This window comes from Strigops habroptila, chromosome 11 (genome assembly GCF_004027225.2).
Source record: "Strigops habroptila isolate Jane chromosome 11, bStrHab1.2.pri, whole genome shotgun sequence".
In the NCBI taxonomy this organism is placed as follows: Eukaryota; Metazoa; Chordata; class Aves; order Psittaciformes; family Psittacidae; genus Strigops; species Strigops habroptila.
In genome coordinates this window covers 12,524,427-12,551,804 of record NC_046360.1, presented here as the reverse complement: position 1 = coordinate 12,551,804, position 27,378 = coordinate 12,524,427, and the positions used below count along the sequence as shown (strand labels likewise).

At 50.6% G+C, this 27,378-nt stretch overlaps 1 protein-coding gene across 3 annotated transcripts in view; it reads left to right on the top strand.

The window, feature by feature from the left end:
- Positions 1–6,952: 6,952 nt before the first annotated feature.
- TBX5 (T-box transcription factor 5) overlaps positions 6,953–27,378 on the top strand; it is a 38,784-nt gene continuing 18,358 nt past the window's right edge. The window contains exons 1-7 of one of the 3 annotated variants that reach the window (XM_030501284.1): positions 6,953–6,981; positions 9,430–9,605; positions 11,151–11,245; positions 13,890–14,009; positions 14,595–14,742; positions 16,787–16,939; positions 25,311–25,402. In XM_030501284.1, coding sequence (XP_030357144.1) covers positions 9,459–9,605; positions 11,151–11,245; positions 13,890–14,009; positions 14,595–14,742; positions 16,787–16,939; positions 25,311–25,402 — 755 coding nt within the window. In that variant the 5' untranslated portion in view covers positions 6,953–6,981; positions 9,430–9,458. Of the gene's footprint in view, positions 6,982–9,401; positions 9,618–11,150; positions 11,246–13,889; positions 14,010–14,594; positions 14,743–16,786; positions 16,940–25,310; positions 25,403–27,378 lie in introns of those variants that run through there. The other 2 variants (XM_030501285.1, XM_032920205.1) reach the window with 2 other exon arrangements.

Genomic DNA, 27,378 nt, shown 5'->3' with positions numbered 1-27,378 from the left:
ACGTGGTCATAACGGATCGGCCAGGCTCGGCTGCGCTTTCGCTCTATGTTAATTTAGGGCAGAGGATAGAAAGGGAACGGGGGCGAGAAAAGCGGGGAGAACCAAATACAAAAAAGAAGGATAAATAGGAAGTATAAAGAAGGGAAGATTGATTGGGAAGGAGGAAATAAAGAAAAATGAGTTGGGAAGAAAGTTTTTGGAGTGAGGTTGGTATGTGGGTGCCCGAGCTGGTCACTCTGGGAGAGCCGGGGCGCAGCGGGGGCCGGTCCTGGTCCTGCCCTGGGAGAAAAAGGAGGGTAGGAAGGAAGGAACAATTACAGGTGTCGCTTGTGCGGCCTTTTATCAGGCACTGATTCAAAACCCTTCGGTCCGGGCTCCTTTCCCCGCCCCCCCTTCAAGGTCATTGCAAGATCACTTTCAGGGAAAGGCATGGGGCGCTGAAGACTTTCCCCCTCTTGCCCCCATTAGCTTTCTTCTCAGGGCGAGAGCGGAGGCCTTATCTGCTTTTATTTTCTCCTTCGATCCGAGATAACGCCCTGATTGACACTCTGTTTGGCAAGAGCAGATTAGCCTTTCCATTCCGGCATCGATAACGTGCCCCTCTCCACTGGAGCATCCGTCATTGATAGGAGCGGAGAGGAGAACCCGATGGGCACCCCGTGCCAAAATATCACGCGGCCTGGCTCCCTGAAAGAGGTGGGAAAGAGAAATGCAGCCCAATTTCCCCTTGTTCCGAGGAGCACTGTGCCCACGGGACAAGTCTGATAGGGGGCCAAGCCCCAGCTCCCCCGGGCTGCGGTTCATTCCGGGGGAGATGCTTTTTGGAGGCAAATTGGGGCGAGAATATAGATCGCTTTTGCTCCAGAGATGCTCCTAGCTTGACTCCGGGACCCTCTCACCCTTTCCCCACTTGTCATTTGGGAGAAAAAGGGACCTGCATCCCACGAGTGGGAGGCTCCGAAGGCAGCGCTGTGCGATTCTGCAGCCCTGCCTTTGCCCGGCTGCTTATGTTTTACTTTTTGGTCACCGTTTTAAAGACAGGAGTTTGCCTGGGAAATGAATGGGCTGAGGGGAGGGGGGAACAGTTCTTAATTACAAAGTTCTTTCTTTTTTTTCCTTAAGTAGCCAGAAAGGCGGGAAAAAAAGGACCCGAAATCACAAACATGAAAGAAAAGTGTTGTTCACCTGTAATTACAGGGAAAAAAGTTAATGTAAAAAGCTCGACCCCAGGTATCTACCCCCGAAGGCTCGTCTGAGCGAGTTGTAGACCGCTAAACGCCGGATTTTGTCATGGAAATATAGACAAGGGGAGAGCTGTATCGGTGCTACAAATAGATCAATGCAGGCGCTACCCCGTAAGGTAGGGGGAAAAAACCCCAAACCCCCTCAAAACCTCCAAACCAACCAACAAAACACAAAGTGAATGGAGCAAAACGCTTCCAGAGAGCATGATTATTTATATACTTGTTTTCTCCCAGGTGCGTATTTCGCCACAGCGGGTACGCGGCCAGCAAAAGGGAGATAGAAATAGAAGGAGAAATGGTCAAAAAGTAGAAGTAAATTGCCTAAAAATGGAAGGGGGGTTGGTGTAATTCCTGCCATGGAATCTCTGGGTGGGACGGGGGGGAGAAGAGAGAATGAGCAAGCCGAAGCTGTCGGAGGCCCGAGGACCGGTGTTGTACCGGCCGGGGCAGCGTGCCCGGGCCCCTGGGCGGTTGCCGAGGAGCCGCAGGCTACGGGAGGATCGCAAAAGCCTGTTCGATTTGGTTAAGCCGCCCCAAGAAGTGATTTTAGAGCGGGGGGTGTGTTGGGGGAAGGTGGGGAGTGAGTTCATGCTCGGCACTATTTCTTACTGCTGACACCTCGACCCCACTGCAAGCCAGCACCCCCGCCACCCCCACACCTCCCCCCTTCCTCCCTCCACCTCTCCAGGGGAATAGCCTAAAGGAGAAACCTCCAGGGCGAGGGACATCCTCCGAAGGTAGCAAAAGGGCAGAGGGTTCCGGCCATGCGGCCCCAAAAAACGGGGGCTCCCCGCGGCCTGGGGCCCCAGGGACGGGCGGCGGGGCCTGGGCCTGATCCTGCGCTCCTGACTGCATCGGGGAGCTGAGCAACGGGGATCGAGCGTGTATGTGTAGAAGGCTCTGAGACCCCCCACCCAACCACGCACCCCCACACCCAGGGAGGTAAGTGGCGGGGGGGTTGGTGCTGTGGCTGCGGATGGACGCTCCGGTGTTTCTATGCGTGTGGGAGCTTTTATACAGATATTTATGTCTACTTTATGTGTATATATATATATATGGAGTAGGGCGCATAGGCGTTGTGCACACATTTACCCACCCCCCCGCGTTTTGCGGGTGCACAGATTTGCACTGAGCTGCGTGGAGGGTGGGGGCAGAATGATGCTTGTGCACACCCAAAACCCCTGCGTGTAAACCATAGGAGCAAGGTAAATATCTGCATGTGCGTGTGTGTAAGGGCCGGGGCACGGCTGGCTTTGCACTTGCACCGGTGTGCGAGTGTGCAAAAGGTTGCATTAACGCTGATGCATGCACATACGGTTTTGCGATGTGCTTGTCTGTATATATATGTACACAGACACGTATATGGACGTATATATACAGCTCTGCACTCAGGCGTTTATGTTGCACGTTCAATCTGAAGGTATAAATTGTATTCCAGCACTTGAGCGAGGAGAAGGTGTCGTGAGTGCGTTTGCGCGTTTGCAAACCGCGTGTCCAGGCTCTGCACACACACCTATACTTCTATATGTGTATCTAGAGGCGGAGGCTGGTGGCGGTTAGGGGCTTGGGCCCGCGGGAACCGGTTCCCAATCGCCCGGCTGCAAATTCGTTTGAGTGGGGGGAGATTTAGGTGGAGGTCGGGATGGGGAAAGAGGATTTTATTTCTCGGCGTACAGGGGGGCTTATTCTCCCCGCCCTCCCCTTTTTTTTTTGTTGGTTTTGGTGGTGTGTTTTTGCCTCAGTGCCGTTTGCGGAGGTCCTGGCTCCCTCCGGGGTCTGCCTGGGGGAACTGGATCAATGCAGGCAGATTCTGACGGCCCGGGAGGTTGGAGGGTGCTGCCTGCAGCCCCCTCGGCCGAGAACACTCACCCTCTGCAGAGTCCAGGAACTCCTCGCTCCATAGGTGTTGCTCTTTAATTTTCTTTCTCCCTGTTTCTCCTTCTCTCTTTTTCTGTTGGAGAAAACAACGCTTTAGCATTTTTTTTTTTTTTTTTTTTTTTTTGGGGTGGGTCGTGGTGGTGGACTAGGGAGCCGAGGGCGTGTGCGTGTGTGTAAAATCTTTCTGCAGCGGCCGCGAGTGCATCCCAAATCCCTCCAATTTAAAGGAAAGATGGGAAGCGGGGAAGAGCCAGCGGCTCCTCCGCAGCCCCTGCCTGTACTCAGAGGCATTTGGTGGTTTTTAGGGTGGTTTCTTGTTTTTCCCTTCCCTTGTCAATCTTATGTGGCAAATAATCGCCTCGATTTACTACTTTTTTCCCTCCCTTTATTTATTTATTTTAAATCAGAGTAAATAATTGGTTCCCGAAGCACACTTGAATCTGTGCAAATAACCAGGTTATCATTTACTATATATAGCCCAGTGTGCTGCCTTTCAGAAGCGCCTGAACATTCATCTGACAAGTTTCCTGCTCGCTCTAAGAGCATTATTTAAATAAAATAAAATGAAATTAATAAATTAGGCTGAATAATGCCAATACCTTTGGATGGACTGGGCTGCTCCTGGTGAAGCGGAGCTTTGCTACTGGTTTCCGCCTTTTCCGTTCCAAGAAGGAGCAGGTTCTCCTGGAGTTTCCAGAGACTCCATGCCTGCTTGGGTGATACATATACATATATGAGATAGATATATATACACACACACATATATATATGATATATATATGATCTATACAGCCTCCCACCTGCATATATACACATGCGTTGTATGTCTCGCCGTGTGAATATATGTATATTTATGTGTATATACACACACGCATCTGTATAGAGAGGTTGCACAATCACAGCCTCGTTGTATCTTGCATTGCACTGAATCGGTTTTTTTGGAGGAAAAAAAAGGGGGGGAAAAGCTGGAATCTCACTGATAGAGCCTTAAAAAGAGGAGAATAATACAAATTAACCTTCCATTACTGCTGCAGTCAACCATGACAGAACAGGCCAGTTGCGTGGTTGGTGACGTCTCCGTGTCCTATAGGAGCAAAGCTCGTGAGATAGCAGCTATCGCCTTGAACTCTCTTTATTTTATCGGAGTATGGCTGGTAATAAACAGTAATATTTAATTTGTAGGAGACCACAAGTCGGCTTCTAGCTGGAAGGCTCCTTTGCCTTGACATTACGGTCCCGGAGAGCCTGGACTTGCCGTCCTTTTCCCAGCTTCCCCCTTCCCTTCCTTTTTACCCCCGCGTCCAACCTGCAGACGGAAATAAATTCGATTTATTTGCATCGTTTTCAACTTGTCTTCAAGGTGTTTGAGCGCTAGTTTGGCACTGGAGAGGTGAGTGTTTTCCCAGGCAGCGGCCGTGCTCGGGTTCGCTCTTCCAAACTTGAGGGATTTTCACTTTTTGCCTTTCTTTTTGACGAGGGGAGGGAAGCTCGTGTTCTCCCTCGCTACCAGCTACGAGAAACCTTTCTCCTCGCTGCTTTCGTTGGGATATTTAAGAGAAACCCCTCTTCTTTCGGGCGAACTGGGTACCTCGGGAGATGCTTTCAGCACACGCTCGGGGCTGAGCCCACCACGCTCCTTCCGCGGCTTTCCCGCAGCGCCCAGCACCGGCAGCTCCTCCTTGATACCTGTTTATTTCCCTCTTGTTTTTCCACCCTCCGGTTTGCACCTTTCGGAGCAGCGCGGTGCGGTGGGAGGGTTCGGCCGAGCCACCCTCCCCAGGCCCCGGGGCTGCCACGGCCGCCACCGCCTGCTTCCCGGCGGGAAGAGCTGCCCGGTTCGCTCCCTCGTTTATTTGTCTTTGGAAAAGCTGCACGGCTCCTTTCCCTCTAAAAATAATGAAATATGGGACAAGCTTTGTTCTGTTTGTTTAAGTAGCATTCTCTGGCTTATTCTCTGTGGCTACAAGTGCAGTGATTTTATTATTCTTATTTGCAACCGTTTACTGTTGGCTGTTTCTTCTCAAGTAGCAGCTTGAACTGGGGCGCACATGGGAAAGGGTTGGGAGATGCCAAACTACACCCTCCTTACCCCACCACCCCTCCAACCCCCCTAATAGCCGCTCACCCCTAGATTTTTCGCTTCTGCACCTCAAACTTTGAGGCGGCTCCGGTGTTATCGCGCCCTGCGGGAGCTGGGAGCAAGGGTGGGATTGCTGAAAACTTCCACGAAATGCAAAAGAAACGAGCGAGAGGCAGAAAAGGGTGAAGGATTTTTTTTTTTTGGGGGGGGGGGGACAGGGATGGGACACACCGATGAGAAGAGGGTGGGGGCAGGAGGAGGAGGAGGGTGGGCAGAGCAGATCTAAACCATGCCATTTATTCCGAGTCTTATCAAAAATCCGCCTCGCCAATCTGGTTCTCTTCAGCCCGCAGAATGCGACAGGGAGGCTGTTTACCCTGCGCTGACCTATTCAACTTTACCCTCCCAATAATACATTAAAAAAAGGGAGCGAAGGAAGATGCAGATAAAGCCACATCTCCGCTCCTCCCTGACGGGTTGATTATTTGAGCGCGGCGAAGAGCTCCGGAGGGCTGCGGCCCGCGGCCGGGCAGCGCTGCGCGGGGCGAGGAAGAGGGTGGGGAAGGGCAAGAGAAGGAGCTTGGCTGCCTCCACAAGCGAGGACAAGGGCCACAACCCCACTCGGGGTCCATCTTCGCGGGGTTTTTCAGTCCCACTCCGCTGCGTTGCATCCCCCCTTCCTCCCCCCCCCGTTATACCTAAGCGAGTCCCTTTAGGGGGGATCCCCTCTACCACCCCCCCAATAAAAAGCCTCTGTGAGCACTACCAAATATAAAGCTGGGTTTAAATCCACATCTCTAGAATGGCTTCGGGGGGGGGGGGGGGGGGGTTCGAAGTTAGCGGAGCCAGGGATTTATTTAAAGGGGTGAGGGAGGGGAGGAAGAAGGGGGGGGGATATTCCCAGGCGCTGAATTTTCTCTTTGGTTGGGAGAGATGGATGGAGGAGGGAGGGAGGGAGAGGGGAAGGAGGTGAGGGAAAGGGGGGAGGGCTGCTGGGGAGTTTGATGATTGTCTTTGTGCCTTGTTCTTGTTTGCCGGCCAGAAAAATAGGCTGGAAAAGGAGGTTTAGAGGGGAGGGGGCGGGGAGGGCTGCGTGAGGGTGAGTCTCTTCGGAGCAGGATCCCAGCTGGTTGGGTAGTGGGTCCCGGCACTTGGCGGACGGAGCTGGACGAGCCCACGTCACCTCCGCGCTCCGCTCCGCCGCGCTGCGCGCCCGGCTCCGCGCAGCCACGGCGGCAGCGCCGCGAACCTGCCCGGAGGAGCGGCGGTCGCCACCAGCCCGAAACTTTTATTTTCCTCCTTTTTGCTTTTTTATTTTAATTTTTCCTCCACGAGGGAGCTGTTTTCTTTTTCCTCTCTTGAATCCTCTGCCTCTTTTTAAAGTGCTGTTTTTATTTTTTTAATTATTTTTTTAGGTAGAGGGTAGAAAGAGTGGGGTGGAGAAAACTGTATCTTCCAGATCAGGCTGAGGTGGGGGTGGGGGCTTTATCTTGGTCTCAGGATCCTTCCTAGTGCGTCTGACAACCTGGAAGTGTTTGGAGAGAGCAGGGAAGGGAGGGAAAGAGGGAGAGAGAGAGAGAGAGGAGCAGGCAAGCAGGCTTGCATTGGATAGATCTTTTTCTTCCAGGCTGGGTTTTCACATGCTGATCCGCAAATAAATAAATAAAAGGAAATATGCACACGGGAAGCCTGATCCCACTGTAATTTCCATTGCAAAGGGGGAAAATAGACACACACATTATATGTACGGAGATGCATTGATTGCATTCAACGAGCAAGGTAACAGCTCTTCCATTGCCATGTATGTCCGTCGGTGTCTGTCATCCGTGTGTGCGTGGGGGTGACTGAGGGAGAGCGAAAGGGGCTGGCTGGGGGCATTGTTGGACACAGATTGTCGTTGCCGAGGAGCTGCGAGGCCTCGGGAGACGGGGGGTGCAGTGGAAAGGGGGGTGGGCTGCTCCCACCGGGGCTTCCGCGGCCGCGTGTGGGGCTGGGAGGGGGGGCAAGGGACAAAAGCAAAGGGGGGATTTTCTTTTCCTGACCCCCCCCCTTTTTTTTGCCCCTCCGCAAACCCACTTGGTGCTTCTTTAGCAGCGCAAGATGCGTTTTTCATACAGCCACCGCGGCCTGGTTCTGTCAAGCTCTATTTCTTCTCAGCAGCTCTTTAAAGGGGAAAAAAAGAGAAGACATGGATCACCAATTGCTGTTAGTTGTTGGGTTATTTCTTTGCCTCACCCCCCTTTTTTAATTAATATTATTAGTATTTTTATATTTGCTTTATCTTGTCTCGATGCGGAATGCTTGCTGGGGCCGGGCTGCCCTGCGCTGCCATAGCTGGCTCCTTCTTTGTTTTAATAAACGTTCTTTATTAATACTATTTATTTTCCTTCCCCCTCTCCTCTAACTTTGGCAGCTCAAGGGGCATAATAGCTCCAAGCTGGAGGGAGATCGATTAAAAAATGGATAACGGGAACTTCCCAAGCTGCAGCAAAGGCGAAAAAAAAAAGAGAAACAACAGTGCAGGGAGGGGAAAAAAAAAGAAGAGGAGGAGGGGAAGAGAAAAGCCTTAAATGGTCCCTGGAGCCGCGGCTCTGCCCCCGCGGGCTGGGCCCGAGCCCGGGCCCGGGGCACCGGCTACCGCAGCGCCCCGCGTCCCTCCGCGCACTTTCCGCGCTCAGTAGCGCTTTTGCTTAGCCCTTCAGTCACTTAGTGCCAAGCGCCTGGCTGGTGTGCGGTGGGAAAAGAGCGTTTGGGAAGGAGGGAGGGGGGCCCGGGCCGTTTCTGTGCATGATCTTTAGCTCCAGAGGTGCGGACCTAGAATTCCTTTGCTTTTTGTCCTTTTAAATTATATATACGTACATCTATATCTCACCCACCACTAGCGGGGAAGATCATTTTCTCCCCTCTCTTTTCCCTAATTTTCCTCTGCATTTAAAGGAGAGTTGCCTTCTCCCCCCACCCCCCCACCCCCTTTTTTTTTCTCTCTTTTTTTAAGGCTTTTAAATATTGTTGCAGGGAGAAGGAGAACTCATTTCAAAACATTCTCATGTCCTTAAAACCAATATTGCCTCCATATGGTTGGCCTTTCCAAAATGAATCCCCTTTGAAACATGCGAGAGAGATTCCCTCCCCAAAGCTACTAAAACTCTAAACTTCTTAAGAACAAAAACTAACAGATAATTCAGTTGCTTTTATCTTTTATCTATTTTTTTTTTTTTTTTGGTGCTGCTTTGAAACTTTTACCATTCCTGATAGAGCCTTTAAAGCCACGTCAAAATAGCGCTTTTAGAACTCGCTGTGGTTACTCGCGTCAGACATAAACCGTGTATTTTTGAAGCTCGTTGTCGCTGCCGGTGTAGTTTGACTCTCAGTGTTATGGCTTAGTTCCCTTCAGCCCCAATTCCACCCCCCGTTCACCAGCCGAAGCGCGCTTTACCTTGCACAGTGTCTCGGCCGATTGTTTTATTTGCACTTTTAGATTTTAACTATCTCGTCCATCCTTTGCTTTACTCACAACTGTGCTGGGAGGGGGATAAAAGGCTTTTACTTTATTTTATTTATTTTTTATTTCTTTATATTTTATTTTTGTTTTATTTTTCCAGTAGGGATGCCAGAAGTTGTATTTTCTTTGCAAACGGGCCGATATAAGGGGCCTGGTGTGTCGGTGGCATTTGCCTGGTCGCTACTGGAAAGGGGTGAAAACTCCCATTTCCCTGGGAGGAATGTGGGGGCAGCAAGCCCGGGGCAATTGAAGGTGTCCGAAGCTCGGGGTAGCCTCATCCACCCGCCCACCTTGAACCCCAAGCCTCTAGAGTTACTCCTGAGATGAGCTGGCCGGTCCACGGCCCCCCGGTGCCTTGCTCCCTGCGTCCTGCTAGACAGACCTAAAATACTCTGTTTACCTTTACCAAAAGATGCATTCAATAATACCGCCTCCCCCTTCCCCTCCCTCCTCCCCCCCCCCCCCCCCCCAAATCCTATCATCCCTTGCGGGCTGCGATAATAAATAAAAGTCTTTATTTCTCCCTCTCCCAAAGTTAAAGGGCCTCGTTCCCTCCCCAGGCAGCTGGAAGTGAGTTGCGGGCAGCGCGGGTTTGTCGGGCAGCCCTGCCTAGGGCGCCGGCTGGCTTTCCCATCCCTAATGTATAGATATCTCTATATTTTATTAAACGTCAGCGTTGACTTATGCGTCTCTTATCTCTGCTCTCTCCCCATGTGTGCCTGCAGTGGGGGATCCGGCGAAGGAAGCTCGTAACATGGCGGATAGCGAGGAAGGCTTCGGGCTCCCCACCACGCCGGCTGACTCGGAGGCCAAGGAGCTCCAGGCTGAAGCCAAGCAAGACACTCAGCTGGGGGCCACCAGCAAGTCCCCCACTTCACCCCAGGCAGCCTTCACGCAGCAGGTAAGGACCCATGCTCCTCTTCCTCACCCCCACGCTCTTTTCATTTGTATTTCCCCCTTTTCTCGGCGTTTTGCCCCCAAATATCAATTCAGCTGGGTGGCTGCTGCAGCTCTGTGCGGGGATGAGTCGTCTTAGGCCCCCACGGGCGTGAAAAATCTCACCTGCCGTTGGGCCTCATCCTGCTTTGGTGTTATTTGGGGTCGTGTTCAAGCGGGGAAGCACACGCGTGAATATTGGGGTGCGTGTGGAAGAGCACCCAAAATACCGGGGAGAGGAGTCTGGTGGTGAAGGGGTCCGCGCGTGAGGGTACGAATGCACACGGAAGCGCATGCACAAGCATTTATTTGCTATGCCTGTGCATCTTTGTGTAATATATAAACATATATATATTTTTATATATATATGCATACGCAGGTACAGCCGCACTGGTGCACACGCAGCTCTGTCCGCACCCAGGCAACGGGCGCTGAGGGCAGGCAAGGGGGTGTCACGCGTGAGCACCCCCAAAGCGACCCTGGGGCCCTGCACGCCCTTGGGGTGCCCCTCATACTCTCCATCATTCCTCTCCCGGATGCTGCTTGAGGCCGGGACCCGCGTGGGCTCCTACGGGGGACCCAGCGGACCTCCTCGCTGCCGGGGGAGTATGGGCCGAGGCAGCAGCGGGCCAGGATCCCCCCTGCTCGGCTTCCCCGTTCCCGGCGGGGCCGGGTGGTGCCGGGAGCCGTTCCCTGCGCTCGGCCCCGGGCAGCCCGGTGGAGGAGGGGGAGAAGGCCGGGAGAGGGGTTTTCCACCGGGGTCGCCTCGCCTTCAGCGGCTGAGGAGCCCCTCCGCAGAGCCCCGCTTACCCCCTGGCAGGTAGCCCCCTTGTGCGAGCCTTCCGCCGGCTGTGGGTGCCGTCCACGGGAGTGCGGGTACCGGGATCAGCCCTGGGGCTCGGGGCCTTTTGGAAATTGCTTCCACCCCCCTCCCCCCGAATGGATTTCGGTTCCATTTTCAGCGAAGGGCTGGGGGTGTCCGTTGTGCCTCCCACTCCATGGCGGAGGGATGTGTGGTGTCCACGGTGGCATCCGCGATGCCGACCGTGGGCTCGCAGGGCCCCGCTGCGGGCGGCCCTTGCTTAGCGCTGGGGGTGAACGGGATGAGAGAGGCCGGGGGACGGAGGGGACAGCCCATATCACTCCGGCCGGCAGAACCGGAGCCCGCGGGTGTAAATCTCCTCCGGGTGGCTCTTGGAGCGGCTGGGCCGAAGCGCTGGGGTATTTCTTCCTCTCAGGAGCGGCCCGGAGCCGGTCCCGGTGCTCCCGGCCCTGCCTGCCCCTCACTGGAGGCACCGTGGCCCGCAGTGTCCTGCCCCAGCCCCCCAGCCAGCACTCCCCGGCCTGAATTCCCGATGTCCCCGGCTTTGCCAGGGCGCAAGTGGCCGGATTTTCCCAGGAATGCCCCGAGCTCCGGCCCCCATCGCCCGGCCGCTTCCCTCCGAGCTTCCCGCAACGGCCTCCCCCGTACCCTCTCCGGGCTGATGGTCTGTGCCTTCCCCCTCCGCAGGGCATGGAGGGGATAAAGGTGTTTTTGCACGAACGGGAGCTGTGGCTGAAATTCCACGAAGTGGGGACGGAGATGATCATAACAAAGGCCGGGAGGTAAGAGGCGGAGGGGGAGGCGCGTTCCCCTTCGTGTCTGCGTGGCTGACTCGGCCTCATGTGGGCCTGTTTGCGGGGGGAAGTTGCCTACAATGGGGGGACACACAAGCGTAGATGGGGGTGCGTGTCAGCGGCCATAGCGCCGCTTTCCCTGTCATCGGTACGGTCACATCACTGGTGTCGAGAGACCCCCATCCGAGTCCGTGTGCCACGGCCCCGGGAGCGCCGGGCGTGCGGAGAACCGTCCCTGCGAGGATCTAGTCAGAAGAAACTTTCTTCTGGCTTCTTTCTTAACCAGAACAGTTGGATCGTTAATCCCAATTTCAGGCCTTTGGAAGCTTTCCAGGCGAACACGAGCTGCGACCGCTTGGCCAGAACCTAACTTTGGTTATAGCAGGGGGCTGGGCGACTTAGTATTATCATTACTATTAGTAGTATTATCATATTTTTAATTAAAGGAGTAGCTCGGCCCATCTGCGATTTCGCAATGCCTTACGCTATTTACCGACAGGTCATATTTATTTTGCTTACACCGAGGCGAACACACCCAGAGCACCCACCCACCCCATTTAAAAGTCGATGTGGTCTTGAGCTACTGTTTATATACGGATCGCGAAGCTGTTTAGATGCACAGATAGACGTGTCTGCAAATAAATAGCATGCGGCTCTAAGTGCGTCCAGACACACGCTTCTAGATGTGTGTGTTTGTGTGGGAGTGTAGAAAAATATACAGCCTCGCAAATCCAACTTTATTGGGATTCCGCGTAATCGATTCCATGACCGGTTTAGTCAACCCGGTCCGCAGATATTTATGTGTGTATCTGAGTGCGTTTGAGGCGGTTTAACGTCATCTTTGATATTAATGCGTTGGAGGATTGTTAGATTGAAGAGTGCCTGAGGCAGTGAGACGCAGTAAAATAGTCTCTTCAGTTCCATCGGTAAAGTGGGGCAGCCCGAGAGAGGCTCTTTCCGTTGTGATTTTGAGTTAAAACCCTCGGAGAAAGGGAAGGAAAAAACCCTCCCAAACCTTCTATGTGTAGAAATGTAGTAGCTTTAGATTCCAAGGGCACAATAAACAACTCGGAGTCAAACTTTCATTTTACTCTGTCCTCTGGTGTTTGTTGTGATCTTCCAAAATTTGCTTGAAGTAGGAGGGGGAAAGTAAGTAAATAAAAATACAGAGTTAGTTGTGTAAAGTTTCAGCAGATAGATTTGTCTCATGGTTCGCCTTCGCCTTGAACCTCGCTGCTGCTGGAAAATGGGGTTTAAAGTAGGGGTTTGTGTCCAAGGGAAGGGGGTACAAAGAGGGAAGGGAGGGATGCTGCTGGGGACAGGTCGAACCCCATCCCGGAGTGGGACGGGGGCTGGGGGAGCGGAGGGACCGCCCCAAACCCGAGTTGATAGGGGAAAAAAAAAGGAAAGAAAGGAAAGAAAAAGGAAAAAAAGCAGCTCACGGAGGGAGACGGAAACCACCTTGCAGAAATTCCAACCAAAATAGCGCAGTGGACAGAAATCTCATCTGGAGAGCAATAAAATAGACATTTATAGGGCAGGGGCTGCAGGGGAGATACGCGATCGGTTTCCTCATTTCTCTAATTCCCCGTGTTTATTGTTGGAGAAGTCCGTGTTCTCGCCGGTCAGGTGTTGTCGGTGGAGTTACAGACCATTCTTCAGGTGGAATTGGATTTCTTCTCGCTTAAAACGTTAAAGTAAATCCCCGTTTCTCCCCTTCCTCTCTCCCCCCCTTCCCGGCTTTTTAAACCCGAATTAAAACCCAGCCCAGCTGCCCTATGGCAGAGATAAGAACCCGAGCCTGAGGCTGGGGTAGGGGGGGAGCGCGGTATTTTTAGAGGTGTGGGGGTTTTGTTTAGGCGTATTTTAAGTCCAGGGATACATTTTCATCTGCTTTATTTTTAAATATTTGGAAAGCGCAAACTAAAATAACACCAAGTGTTTTAAGTCCCTGCCTTGCAGTAATGGAAACTATTTCGAAAAGCCCCTGTTCTTCAGCGTGTATCCGAGTGGTTTCCAAGTCTTTGTCAGGTGTGTTTGCTGATGTCCCCCGCGCACAGATTTGGTTTGACACCTGAGTGCCTGTCGGTTGGGGTGCGCTTTTTTCACATCTACCCATCCAACTGTTGATACACACAGAGGTGGTCGAAATATATGTATTTAAAATATATATATTTATAGAAATATATATATATTTTTCTTTGGCAAATCTCCCCTTCTGTTCCAGCCGTTTATGTATAGAGGGAAGTAACTCGCTTCCAAAGTTTTCACGATCAGATTTTGTTCAAAGAAGGGAGAGTCGAAACAAAGAATTAATACAAATAGGACTAGACCAGCAAGCACACGAGTAGGTGAATATCAAACCCGCCAGCCTCCTATTACGATTCTGCCTTGATGAATAGCCTGTTTCACCTCAACTGGGGGCTGGAGGGGCACCCAGCGGCACCCAGACATCCCCCCCAAGGGGAAGGAATGGTGCAGCCCTCCCCTGGCCTTTCGGGAAGGGAGAATGTGGCTTTGCCCTTTCGTTAAATGACCCCACCTGCAAACACCCACACGAAACCACCTTGGAAAACTTTCCCTTCTCCGCTTTTAACCTGTATTTTTATTTGTTTTATTTCGTTTTTAATAGGCGGATGTTCCCCAGTTACAAAGTGAAGGTCACTGGACTTAATCCAAAAACGAAGTACATTCTGTTGATGGACATTGTACCAGCGGATGACCACAGATACAAATTTGCAGATAATAAATGGTAAGCAGTGTAGGGGAAAGGGGAGGGAGGAGACCACTTTGTCGGGCTTTTTGGGCTGGGGATACCTTTGAATCAGGGGCTCAGCGCTGATTTTTCCTCTGGAAAGGAGATATGTTGCGTGCAGGGGCTTCACCTGAGCCTCTTCGGATGCTCCCACGGTCCTTGGGAAAGGCATCCATTAGCTAACGATAACTGTAATCCTGTTTGACAATGAGATTATTGGCTATTGTGGAGCTGATAGTTTAATTATAATAAGGAAGGGACTATCTCTGTCTTTAAGCATTGGGCGCCCGCAATTAGGGAGGGGGGGAAGGATGGAGTTAAATGGGGAAACGGTGAGAGCCAGCTCCGGCGGGAGATGTGCCAGAGAGCTCAATTAATTCCCTAGCAGCGTTTGTAAACGTTTTTTCTACCCAAGAACGGCGTGGGGATACCAGGATGTGTTTGTGGGGCACCCACGGGGGATAGTGTGTGTGTGGATGGAGAGCAGGAGCCCACGGGAGGGGATGGATGGGGAGCAGGAGCCCACGGATGGGGACCCCCTCCCGGCCGGAGCTCAGGGCCCGTGTCCCCACCTCCTCACAGGTCGGTGACGGGGAAGGCAGAGCCGGCCATGCCCGGGCGATTGTACGTGCACCCCGACTCTCCGGCCACCGGCGCGCACTGGATGAGGCAGTTGGTTTCCTTCCAGAAGCTCAAACTCACCAACAACCACCTCGACCCTTTCGGACATGTAAGTACGGGGGAAGGGGGGGGAAAAGGGCACTGTCCCCCCCTCCAAAGCGAGCTCGCAGTCCTCTTCCACAGCGTGTCCCGCACCAACGCGTGGTCCCCCCATCACTGCCAGCGCCACAAGGTCATGGCAATGTCACCCACCTTCAAATCCAGCGTGTTGGTGGGGTGTTTTTCTCTTCCATGAGAGAGTGGGATGAACCTCAATGAAGGATCCTCCCCTTCCCCTCTAAATGGAAGCATAAACTTTAAAACCGGACTATTTCGCAGCACTGCATGGGAATTGATTACAGATCCCACGGGCTGGAGAGAAGCTCCAGTTGGAGAAGCTCGTCCGGCTTAATTGAGTATTCAACTACCTGGTTTTACTCTCATGGGGACTTGTGGAGCATTAAAATCTGCTCCCTGCCTCTGTGAGTTTGCCTAACAGGTAAAATCAATCAGGCATAATTATTCGAGAGAAATAGGACCTAAAACCGTGTGGATCCCTCGATCCAAAGAAAATGCAACAATAATTAAAGACCATAATAATAATAATGAAAAAGTAATTGAAATCCCGCTAGAGCTTCTTGGACATAAAAAGGTCTTTGCTGGACCCGTGGGGCAGTGAAAGTTTGTGTGAATTCTGCAGCCAGAACTAGCCCTCCTTCGGAGGTCCCCAAAGATGCTTGGTCCTCGGAGCGAATATATATGCTCGTGTATGAATAATATATATCTATAAAATATATATATGTAAAATTACTTAAACGGGTATGCGAGTCCAGATCCCGCCATCCCTTTCCAAGAACGTATTTTCCTCCAGTCTCGTTTCAACACTTCAGTTTCATTTTTTATTCCAAGTGTTGGGGTTTTTTTCTTTCCTTTTTGTTTTTCCTTTGCTTTTTAATAATAAATCTCGGGCTATTAAATCCTTGCCCATGTAGTCGCTGAGAAGAGAGGGGCAGGGCTGCTGGAGAGACCCCCCAGCCCACCCCAATGCTGAGCATCTTTTACAAGCTCCTTTCCACCTCAGCTGAGGAGGGATGTATTTATCTTATTTTCCTTTTCTAATATTAATTTTAGTTCATTTTTTTGCCTTGAGCTGGGGGCAAAGCGCTTTGAAAGAGCTGCTTTTTCAGGGATCAGCACATTTCCCACTCTTCCCCCGGGAAGAGGGAGGGGAGAGCGGGGACTCCTCAGCAGCGCAGGCGGGGGGGACCTCTTCTACCCCCACGGTGGGGTTTTGGGGAGCAGTACTGGGGGGACCGGGGCCGGGCATCCCCCCGCTGCGAACAGGCGGCTCTGGGGAGAAGTCCCTCTAAAGAAAGCGAAGACCCTAGGGGGGTACAATGAGGGACTTCAGACGAGGAGCTGCACTAGGAGCCTCTCAATTAGAGTCGCTGTAATGAAATTAAAAGCCATTAGATCGTTCACCGTTGATGTCTACGACTTTCCTGGATGTCAAAGCAATTTGCTTAAACCCCCGGGACGGGAAGGGACGGGGAGGCGGCGGCGGGGCGCGCTGCGTCTTGCTGTCGCCAGGGTCCGGCAGTCATTATCGCGACCGGGCGGCCCCCCGCCACCTTCCCCCGAGATTAACCCGGTACCGAGCAGGGCCCGCGTTGAATTTAGCGCGGTCCCCCACCTCCTCCTCTTCCATCCTCTGCGGGAGGGACACACACACACTAAATCCCTCAGCCCCCCACTTCTTGTCTCTTTGCCCCCACCAGCATCACGTTCAGGATGGCCACGGGGTGTTTGGGGACCAGCTCCGGGGAGACACAGCAGCACAGGCCAGAGCTAGTGGCGGGGGGAGGCAGCAGGGAATGAGCACCCCTTTCACAGCATCTCCCGGCCCCGATGGGCTGCTTGGCTGGAGTGGGGGATTCTGGAGTGATGGAGATCAGCTCTTGGGTATGGGGTGGGGGTGCTGAGGAGAGCGAAGGTTCTGGAGAAGAAGGTGCGAGGACCTGCGGGCCCTTCTCCTCCTCTCCCCCTCCCCGGTCAGCGCCGCTCTGTGCCCCCTCCGTTCCCACGGGATGTCCTCTCCTTCTTCCCTTGCCCAGATCATCCTGAACTCCATGCACAAATACCAGCCCCGGCTCCACATCGTGAAAGCGGACGAGAACAACGGTTTCGGCTCCAAGAACACCGCCTTTTGCACCCACGTCTTCCCAGAGACCGCCTTCATTGCCGTCACCTCCTACCAAAACCATAAGGTGAGGGGCTGGGCCGGGCCTCGCACCGGCGGCGCGTCCCCCTCCTTCCCTCCTCCCGTTGCCCCTTTTCCTTCTCTCCTTTCTGCTTTTTCCTTCCCTCCTTCCTCCCCCCTTTTTTCATTTTTCTTTCCCTCCTTCTCCCTCCTTCTCCTTTTTCCTTTCCCTTTCCCCACTTCTCTTTTTTCACCACCTTCTTTTCCCTTTCCTCCCTTCTCCCTCCACCTCCCCTCCTTTCTCCTTTTCCTTTCTCCCCCTTCCATCTCACCACCGGCCTGTCCCACCCCCTCTGTTATTCCTGGCCGCACAAAGCATCCACAGACGGGGCTCAGGGCGACCCGAGAGGGAATTAGCTCAACAGGATGGGTTGCTCCGAGAGGAGCCGACCAACCGAGGAAGTTGCCTTTATCTCCCCCCCCGCAGTCGGTCCCAGCCTGATGATGATGGAGGGGGGGAGCCCGGCGGTCTCCCCCCGCACCCGGCGGCCGATAACGCTCCGGCCCTTGGCCCGGGGAAGGGCTCGGCCCCGGCCGGGGGCTGCTGGTGGCAGCGGGGGAGGCCCTGTAAGGAAAGGGAGGTTCTCACCCTGAGATCAGCTCCCCGCCTGCCCGAGCAAAACAAAGCAGAACAAAACAGAGTATAGCTGAAATAAGGGTTTTCTTGGCGTGGTTCTCCGCCGGAGGACCCCACTTCTCTTCTTCTGGGCTTCCCCATCCCTCGAGGAAGAAGGAAGAGGAGGAAGACTCAGGGTGGGAGTTCCCAGCAGATGTATTAGCGATGCCTTTCACCAGCCGCCCCTCACTGCTGCCCGCAGACCCTTGCTAGGGCAGAGCCCCAGGAAAAGCTGATTTTCCTATGGGGAATAAAAAGCAAATCCCTCCCTCAACCGCATACAAAGCAATTTCTACAAGCTTTTAGTTGTACTTACGGGCAGGTAGGATGGTTCCTTTGCATTTGACAGGGTTAAATCATTGTTTTTCAAAAGGAGAAAGGTCATTTAACACCCTGGCTAAAGCCTAGGTGCTCTCCTGGAGATGTAAGTAGGAAGCTCCTAAACCTATGCAAAATAACTGCGTTTCCTCTGGCCATCAGCTGGCAAAGCAGATACAGAGAGCAGAGGTAGAGAGCTGGGGAAGAAAGAGTGTCTCACCATAACTAAGGAGAAAAGAAAATACTTCCCTGCCCTTTAAAATAGGAGCTGTTGGCACGACCAGGACAAGCAAACTGAATCCAAACTGAGTCCTCGCCAAATTATGCCTTAAATTATAACTCCACTCTGGATGCTATAAAATCAAGTTTAACTTCTGCTTGATGGATTCAGAGAAAGAATATAATATTAATAGAACTGGGAGTTAATAAAACAGGACACACTGCTCGCTTTAAAGGCATTTCCCTATGAGAAAACAGACCTGAATTTAACTGCTTTCCTTTGATGAAAAATAGGACTGTTTTATAGAGAAAGAAATTATCATGCAAATAAAAGCAAAGCAGAAACATTGAAGTACAGTAGTTTGGGAAAAGTGCCATATTAGGAGGAGCAGGGCTATTTGATTGTAAATCAACAACATCTGTTTGATAAGAAATGACATCTGTGTATCCGTCTCTGTCAAAACATACGCACTGACAAACGCATGAATCCCTACAGATACACACGCTCGCATCCCACCAGACACATGCACCCACCACTACATATTTTACACACCCCCCTACACGTTTTACACACACATCCCCCCTTCCCTCCCTGACACACACATTCCTCTTCTTGCTGCACTGAATCGTTGGGGGAAACAAGGAAAGAGTGGCTGTAGCCCCAAGATAAAGCCCCATTTGTGAAAGATAGAGCCATAAAAAGAAATCAGGGAATGAGCTACCCTAAATGGCATCTCCCTCCAGGGAAGGGAATAAAATCTGTAGCTTGCTTGCCCTAGTGCAGATGGAGAATAATACCAGGGCTGAGGTGGTGTGTAGCTGGTGTTGCAGATGCTGGCTGGGCACAAGGGGTGACATCCTTGGGTGGCGCGTGCGGTCTTTTCCACAAGCAGAACCCCAAATTCACCTTTCCCTGCTGAGATGTTGCTTGGCAAAACATCTTTCCATGTTGCAATGCAGACTGTGTTTCCTGTTGCCATAAATGATAGTCACAGTCCCACTGGTCTGTGTCTGTCTGCATTGAGCTCCCCAAGGAGGGTCTGCCTGTCCATCCTCTCCATCCCACCTCTCTTTGCCAGTGCACTACCTATTTTTTCCCATTTACAGCCATCCCTCTCTCCCATCCATCACCTGTAGCGCATCCTTCACGTAAAATTTCCTATCTGCACAATCACACAGAGCTTGTATTCACCACCATATTTTACACATAGCTTTATACAGCCATGTATTTTACACATATATGTACACAAATTCATGTGTTTTAGGTTTCAAGAGCTATGTTATAGGTGAATTATATTATTAATTGTATGTCTCGCCCACAGTTCGAGCCTATGCTTACACAGCTTAGAGAAATACCGGAGTTCAGATCCCTCAATTTGTTTCAATAGCACAGCTGCAATCTCAGTGCAGGACTTGTGCTTATTTCCCCTGATATTTTAGACAGCCTGAAAAGGTATTTAAGCACACTGGGATCACCCCCTCCCCAGCCTCACTCCCCAAAAGGAGGCTTAAGCTATGAGGAAAGTTTAGGTAAAGTTTTCAATGTGGTTTTCAGCAGCTTGGTGGACCACCTCCCCCTTCTCTGCAACCGCCTCCCCCCTCCAAAATATTGAGGTGTTAAAATAGGTCACATGCACATTTCATTTCCTTGCCATTTACACAATGGGTGCTTGCAATCAGGTTGAGTCCCTAATATTAACTTTCCCCTGCAGTTAAGTCCTGTTTTGCTGTAGCTTAAATCATTGTGTTACTAGCTCGTATTTATTAGGTACTAGCTCAGTGCTTAGGACCAGGAAATGAACCCTAATAGACAGAAATAATTAAGGTTCTGCCCTCATGAGGGTTCTTTCAAAAGCAAGAATTCACAACAATTATTCTCATTAATTTTTACAACCTACTTTCCCCTTAGCTGGACTTGGGCTTTATATTGGTTTTCCCCCCTCAGGATATCCAGGTTTATGCCAATATTCCTTCCCCTGCCCCGAAGTTATTTAACGTTCTCGGTAGCCCAAATTCCTTTAAGGAAACATAATCCCAGCTGGGATGCTATAGGCACCCAGAAATGCTATGTCCACCATAGCAAAGCAGAGGACCAGGGAAGGATCTGGCTGAAGACAAATTGGATGCACTCCCAGATAGCCAGTGGGACAAATATCCTGGAGGGCTTTCTGAATGTAGAGGTTCATCCCACCCCCAGAAAGACCCCTGTGCTAAAAGAGCACTGTTAAGTTGGTGTCTCTCCTCTGAGCATGTGGCGTTTTGCTACTCTGTTGAGGCATCTTGCAGGGATGCTTTGCCCTGAGAGCTCTGTTCTCCTTGTCTTTAGTTGCAGGTAGCCACCTCCTTCACTTCAGTAGAGGTCACCAATGTAGTGCCCCAGCTGGCATCCCATGGAGTGCCTCTGTGCGGTGACTGGACCTTTTGCAGTCCCCTGAAGCAACCCTGAAGGGGTGTATTCCCCAAACTCTCCCTGCCCAGCCTGGAGCCATTGGCCCCACGTCTTCCCACATCCATGGCAAGAAGGGGGAGCCACTCTCCTTGCTCAGGGCAGGCTCTTCTCCCAAGGGGGCTCCCTCAAGTGCTGACAGAGGCGGGGCTCCCAGGGGTTAAGGGAGGTGAGACCATGTATCTCCTCTTCATCGCCAGACTGATGGCTCCTGTGCATCCCTTGGTTGCTCCGGGACAGCGGTGAGTTGTTCCCTCACTGACCTTCTCCAGGGGTCCTCAAATCTCTACTTTCAAATGCTTCATCCCATCCCAGGCTTCAGTGGGAGACTGCTTCCTTCAAGAGGTCTTGTGTCCTTCACAACCTGTGTCTGAAGCAGTCCTTTCTCCTTCTGCACCTTTGTCCTCAGTCTTGTCTCTGACTCCCTGCCAGCCATGGGGTAAGGTTCTCAGCCAGCCCTGAGCTCCTGACCCCTTTTGGTCCTCAATCTAGACTCTGTCCCAAGCTCTTCAAAGACATCCTATCTCCCTCCAACCTCGCTCCTGCCTCTGACCCACCTCCTTCCCACTCTCAATCCGACACTGTGCAAGGTCTGTCTCTTCTCATCCTCCGTTCTTGTCTCCGAGTTCAGCCAACAGCCTCCTCAATGAGCTCCTCTGTCTCACACCAGTACCTTTGACCATCAACTGGCTCTCAGTCCCTCCCATTTCCTTCACTGGCTTCTGGGTTCATCATCTTCTTCCCTTTGCCAGCAGCCCCCCCTTCCCCTGGCCTTTACCTTAGCCTTCGAGTCCCAGCTCCCCATCCAGTTTCTCTGTTTGGCCCAGCCAGATGTGCGTAGTCTCACCAGGCACCTTGTATTCAGCTATTTCTTTCCTTCCCACTTCTCTGGTTTGGCTTCCTCCTCCACACTAACTTGGTTTCCACCTGAGGTATGTGAGAGTGCAGAAGAAAAAGGCTTTGCGCTTTTAAGCCTGAAGCCCTGCCACGCTGAGCAGGACCATGGTCACCTGCAGGGCAGGGACAACACTTATCCCCACAACATGGGGAAGTTCATGTGTGCTTAGCTTGAGGGTAAACACCTCAACCTCTTCATCACTAAATGAAGTGACCAGAATGGTGATTTTTTTGCCACTCCAGCTTTTAAGTTGTCCAAGTGGGGCACATGGTCACAAGAAAAGAGCTCAGAAACTAAGGGTCCCCATCCCTTGCAGAACATGAAGCCCCTTTTCTACAATGCCCAGTCTTTAAGACAGTTTCAGAAGTGCCTCCAGAAGAGCCTGAGAGGGTCATGATAGTGTATTTTCCCTTAGCTGAAGCGCTCCAAAGAAGTGGAACCAATTTGGTAGATAGCAAAGTAAGTAAATAAAACGGAGCTGAGGGCATATACCTGGCATGGGATGTTTCAGTTTTGTAAATAGTCTTTCCTTGATGTAGCTAGATGCAAATTTTATCATGCTGGAGCTAAAGATGCCATTGGAAATGTCTCAGCAGAAGTACTTTGTGGTCAGTTAGCCCAAAGGAAGGAGTGCAGAGAAACGGTGCTGAGATTTCATTGGGAACTGTTGCTTCCTGTTAAAGTGAAGATGAACCCATCAGTCAGACAAGCCCTGAAAAGTGTCAATCTAAGAGGCTTCACTCTGGAAAGCTCTCATCTCAGAAGGGTCTGCATCAGTACTCAGAAGTGAACTTTGCCATCAGTTTCTTTGAATAACAAATACATAGACGTAGCCCTATGGTTTTATTGAATCAGTGCTATATAATTTAGCCCTGGGCACTCTGTCTTAATGACTTTGCAGGATGTCGTATTTTGGTTTATTTTTCATGATGTAATTGTCATTTGACTTTCTGACAGCTTTTTCGCCCCCCTCTATGAGTTATAGTCAATTAAACAGAGTTTTGCTATGGCAAAGTTGATCCAGAAGAAGGTTATTTCCACCCACTCGTTTGCTTTTCCACCTCTGAAACAGTTTGTAAGTCAGACAAAAACTGGCCAAACAAAATATCTTCCCCAGGCTGTTTTCTAAAGCAGGGATTCATCACCTTCTTCTGTTTTCTATTTTGTTGTATAGGGTTTTGTTAAATCTGGCATCAGGGACTCTTCTGGCTTAGTGTTAGGGCTAATGCCTTGAGTTACCATCTAGGGAAATTTTGTTCAAAAAGATTCTGCTGAAATCCATCTGAAGTTCACCAAAGAGCTGAGACCTAATGTAAAACCAACTGTAGTTCCTGGTTTCTAGATGCCTTCAATCTAACAGATCTCGAATTTTAAGGAGGCTCAAGTTAGCTGTGTTTCACTTGGGGCATTCTGCTACCAACACATACGTTAATACCTTTGTTTGTTGAGTGTGTTCCTGATACAGGTTAGGGACTTCTCTACTCATGAAGCAATGTATTTGCAAGATTGCCATAAGACAAGAAAATAGCAAAATATGATATTTTATCTGACATTTTGTGGGTGATATGGTCTAGTGTGAGGCATTCTTGCCCATAGCGGGGGTTGGAACTAGATGATCTTAAGGTCCTTTCCAACGCAAACCATTCCATGATTCTGTGATATAAAGGCTTGATTCATCAAACACAGCATTCATCTAAGGCCCTTAAATCAGGGGCTAGCGTGTTGATGACTCCTTCTCCAGTGAATGGAGAGCGTTGGGGACCTGTGAAGGCAATGCTGCCCACCACAGAGCCCCAGTGCCCTCTGGCAGTCCCCATCTGCCCTCCATTGGTTTCAGCAGGAACACCGAGAGACGAGGTTCCCAGTGCAGGCGCCTTGGTTAAAATGCCTTCGGTTAGGTTTGGATGAATCCGGCCCTTTATACATCTGTGTGCTGGTGCCAATGCTGTAAATCCTTGCTCAGAGAAGGACTTCACTTATGTGAGCAAATATTGCCATTGGGTTCAGCGAGGGAGGACAGCTCGTACATTTAGTGTGCTTCAGAATGCAAATTGCCTAGAAGCAGTCAAAAACTTGGATAATGCCTATTATTCATTCCACAAGTGCCACCACCTCTCTAGTGGAAGCCAGTAGGTAGTTTCTTTGCAAAATACACAGATGGTTGTCTAATTATTAAAGACTTTTTGTCACAAAATATGCCCCTGTTTTACTGCTAGCGAATGGCTCAAATGGCAAATTGGATCAAATAGATCAGTTGTTTACCCTTCTCTTTGAAATCTGAAATGTGTGACCAAAAAAAGTAGTGCAATGCCCTGTTTAGGTGCTAAATTAGGTCCTGATTTAATAGGAATGCCCATGGGGGCAAGCGTAGGGGTGACAGGGGTCTTTGTGTGATTTTTGAGGCTGAATTAGGCAAAAGTGGCAAGTGAACAAATAGCCTTTGGGAAAAAAACATGCTAAAAGACAAGAAAATATCAAAATAATCTAGTTGTGCAGATACCTGGCAGCGTTTGCTATTGACACTAGCCGAGCCAGGTTTCTCTCTTTGAATTTTGGCAAAGAGGAGGGTCCAGTTGCGTGTGCTTGACTTGGTGAACATGAACCTCTCTCTGTTCTCCCACCATTAATCTTGAGCTCTTTCCTTCCTGTTGACCATCTTTCAATAGGAAGGAAAGACAGTGTTTCCATAAAATGCGGTGAGCACATGAAGTTCCTCCAATGGCAAACAGAGAGTTGTCTCTCCTGGGCAAGTGCCAGTGGTTTTCTCTGCTCTTGGCTGAGGGCTTGGACTGCCAGGCAGTGATGGAGAAAGAGAAGAAGAGCTGTTGCCTCTTCTGCCTGAATATTAGGGCATTGCAGTTAGATCACACCTGATCCAGACTCAGTCCTGCTCTGCAAAGACTCTAAAGTATTTGTGTCACATTTGGCATCCAGAGAGAGTTTGCATGAGATCACCAGAGCATTTGAGGGTGTTGCTGGTCCAAAGTTACTATTGGCTTAAATGACAAACCCTGGCTTGAGAAAACCTACTCACCTAAGCCCTCGGGAGGGGCATGTGAAGGAGAGGACTACCTTAGTTGCTTTGGATAAGGCTATGTTCTCCAACATGCTTAGATGTTATAAGAGGATCAAAGTTAACAGTCTGAGGGGGATTCATCCCAGCAAGCTTTAGATGTTGAAGGCAGCCAACCAAGTGAGCAACCTAGTCCCTCTTTATTCCTTCTAGAATGAATGGGGAGACAAATATTCTTTCAGGACATGATGGTCAGAGGTGGAGCTGCCCTCCAGGTAAATATGGAAGTTAGTCCATGCATTGCTTACAGGCGTGGGGCTGGTTGGGAAAAGATGTCAGAAGTGGAGCACCTGGAGTACATTTAGCTGGTCTGAAATGCATAAAGGGTGAGCCTCAGCAGCCTGAGTAGGGGGATCCAGGGTTGGAGAGGTAAGATTTTGGTTATGGCTGTACACTGATGAGAAAATACTTGGTGTTGGTGGGATTTGTCCAGGCAATACGACTTTCATCCCTGGTCCTGCAGTCAGTGCAGCCTTTTCTGTCCCAACAGCAAAAAGAAAGTAACTCTAATAAAGCAGTTTTTCTCCAGAGAGAAACCTGTGTGTGTTTGTGTGCAGTCCCATGTGTTAATTATGGGACAAGCCTGAGAGAAGTGAGAGGTTGTTGACAGGAGATATTTTTCCAGTGGAGCGATGTAGAGGAAGGCCCATCTGGAATGGTCAATGCCTGAGCCGAAGGATGACTTGAGTTCCTGAAAGCTGTGTTTTCCCCCACATCCCTATTGGCCTGGGCTTAATAAACAATATCCCCTCTCTCCCAGGCCATGCCTTGGACTTGTGATGAACCCGTTGCATTTCCTCCTTTTCAGATCACCCAGTTGAAGATTGAGAACAACCCCTTTGCAAAAGGCTTCCGCGGCAGCGACGACATGGAGCTCCACAGGATGTCCAGGATGCAGAGGTAACTCGTGCTTCTGTAGTGGGGACCCGCTCAGGACCATGGGAGCTGCCTGGGCTTTGCTTTGCACGTCACCTTTGGCTTGAGCTAAGCCAGGACATAGTGGCAGTCCCTTCTCTGGCATCTGCATGTGTTTTACGTCAAGCTCTTGAAATATCAGGCCAAAATCCAGGACTTCCCATTCCAAAGTGAATGCTTTAACTGCTGGGTTGCAGAGGCAGGATCTCACCTGTGGGTTGTCCTCTTGGCCATAGGGATCTTGTACTGCTTTCTGACTTGTTCCTATCCAGAACAACCTCTAACTTTGGGCTAAGCACATGTCTCTCAGGCTGTGTGTGGGCTTAAACTTGTTTAAAGCAACAAGAGATTTGGACTAGCTCTGAGAAGCTCTGGTCACCAGGCTACTACAGAAGAGCTGTGGGGTATTTCTTTCCCCAGGTGGCAGTGCTTTAAAGACAAAGCTCATAACCTTGTTCTGGGAGCAGGTTTGTTAAAGATGCTCCAGATGCCTCTGGAGATCTTAGTGCAGAGACCTGTGTTGTGCTGGTTGCTGGCGTTCAGAGGGTCTTTGGCAGGAGAGGAGTGTTTACGTGGTCCGTTCTGGAAATGCAGAGCAGGAGTGCAGACGTGGTGGTTTCAGGTTGAAGAAGGGAGGTATTAGAAATGTTGGGATCTCCAGGCCCAGGCGGCTGAAGAGACCTTTTTGAATGTCAATTTTGGATGTAAGTAGTTATGCTGAAAATCAAGCCTATATCCTGTTTAAAAATCCTGTTTAAAGTCCTTTTCTAAATGTCAGGGCCCGCCAGTAATTAACTTCATGCCTTTCACTTCACTTGGAACTTTGTCCATGTGTCAAGCTGCTTCCTGGTGCAAATGTTTTGCAGGAACAGCGCCATACCCATGATTATACCTAAGACAGATGAAGATGTTCAATATAGCATTTTCCGCCCAGGAAGGCAGGAGTGGCTCAGATCCCTTATTCTCCGAGACCAGCAGAGCTGGCTCTCAGTGGAGGGCTGTAGAGACCTGTGCTGTGACCTTCTGTTGGGAGGGCTTTCTCCACCACCCACCCAGGAGCTGGCTGTAGGTGGTCGTTGCAGGCTGGAGTGCAGATGCTGGTGTGGATGCAGGAGTGTTTTCTGGTTACCATAGATGGTGACCTGAGCATGGCTCTCCGTAGCCATGCATATTGAGCTGGTAGGCAACAAATAATGCCTGAAATCCTGTGAGCACTTAGAACTGTAACCCTACTCAAATGGGCAAAAGTACTCCTGCGTACAAATAATTTCAATCTCAGACCCAGAAAATCCAATATATATAAAATATATGTATTATATTTTTTTATATATATACGTAAAATGTATATATACCACAGTTACTCTTCTCCATCTAAATCATCTCTGTGGTCTTCTGAATGTGCCCTGTGTTCCCTGACTGCCCTTTCCAATGACATCACAGATCGTGGCATAATATGTCAATATTTCTTTCTTTATGGGTGTACTACCACTTGAAATAGCTTTTTTCCCTCCCTTCCCTCCCGTGCCAGCCTCCCAACCTCTACTGGAACTTGAGTAACGATGTCCCCCGCACATTTTTGCTGCTAAACTACCCTTTCATTATGGTCAATGGAAAGATTTGAAGGTTTACATTCATGGTGGGAGTTTTTTGGAGCGGGAGGGAGGAGTTAAAACAGTAAGGACTATTAGAAGGGCTTCGTGCCATATGAAGAGCATGGCATCTAGCCATGCTGAGCTTGTGCTAAAAATTGCTTGGCATTTTTATGCAGGCTTGTGGTCATAGTTGATGATACAGTGAACAGAAACACTTGGAATCTATCAACACACCCACTTAGATCTGGCAGGTTTGGAAGGGTTAAAATCCACAGCGTTGACTTTGCAGGATGATTTCTGATGCTCACTTCCTTAATAACTTATCCTCTGTACCGATAGCATAGAAATGACTGTGTAGCTTTACAAAGA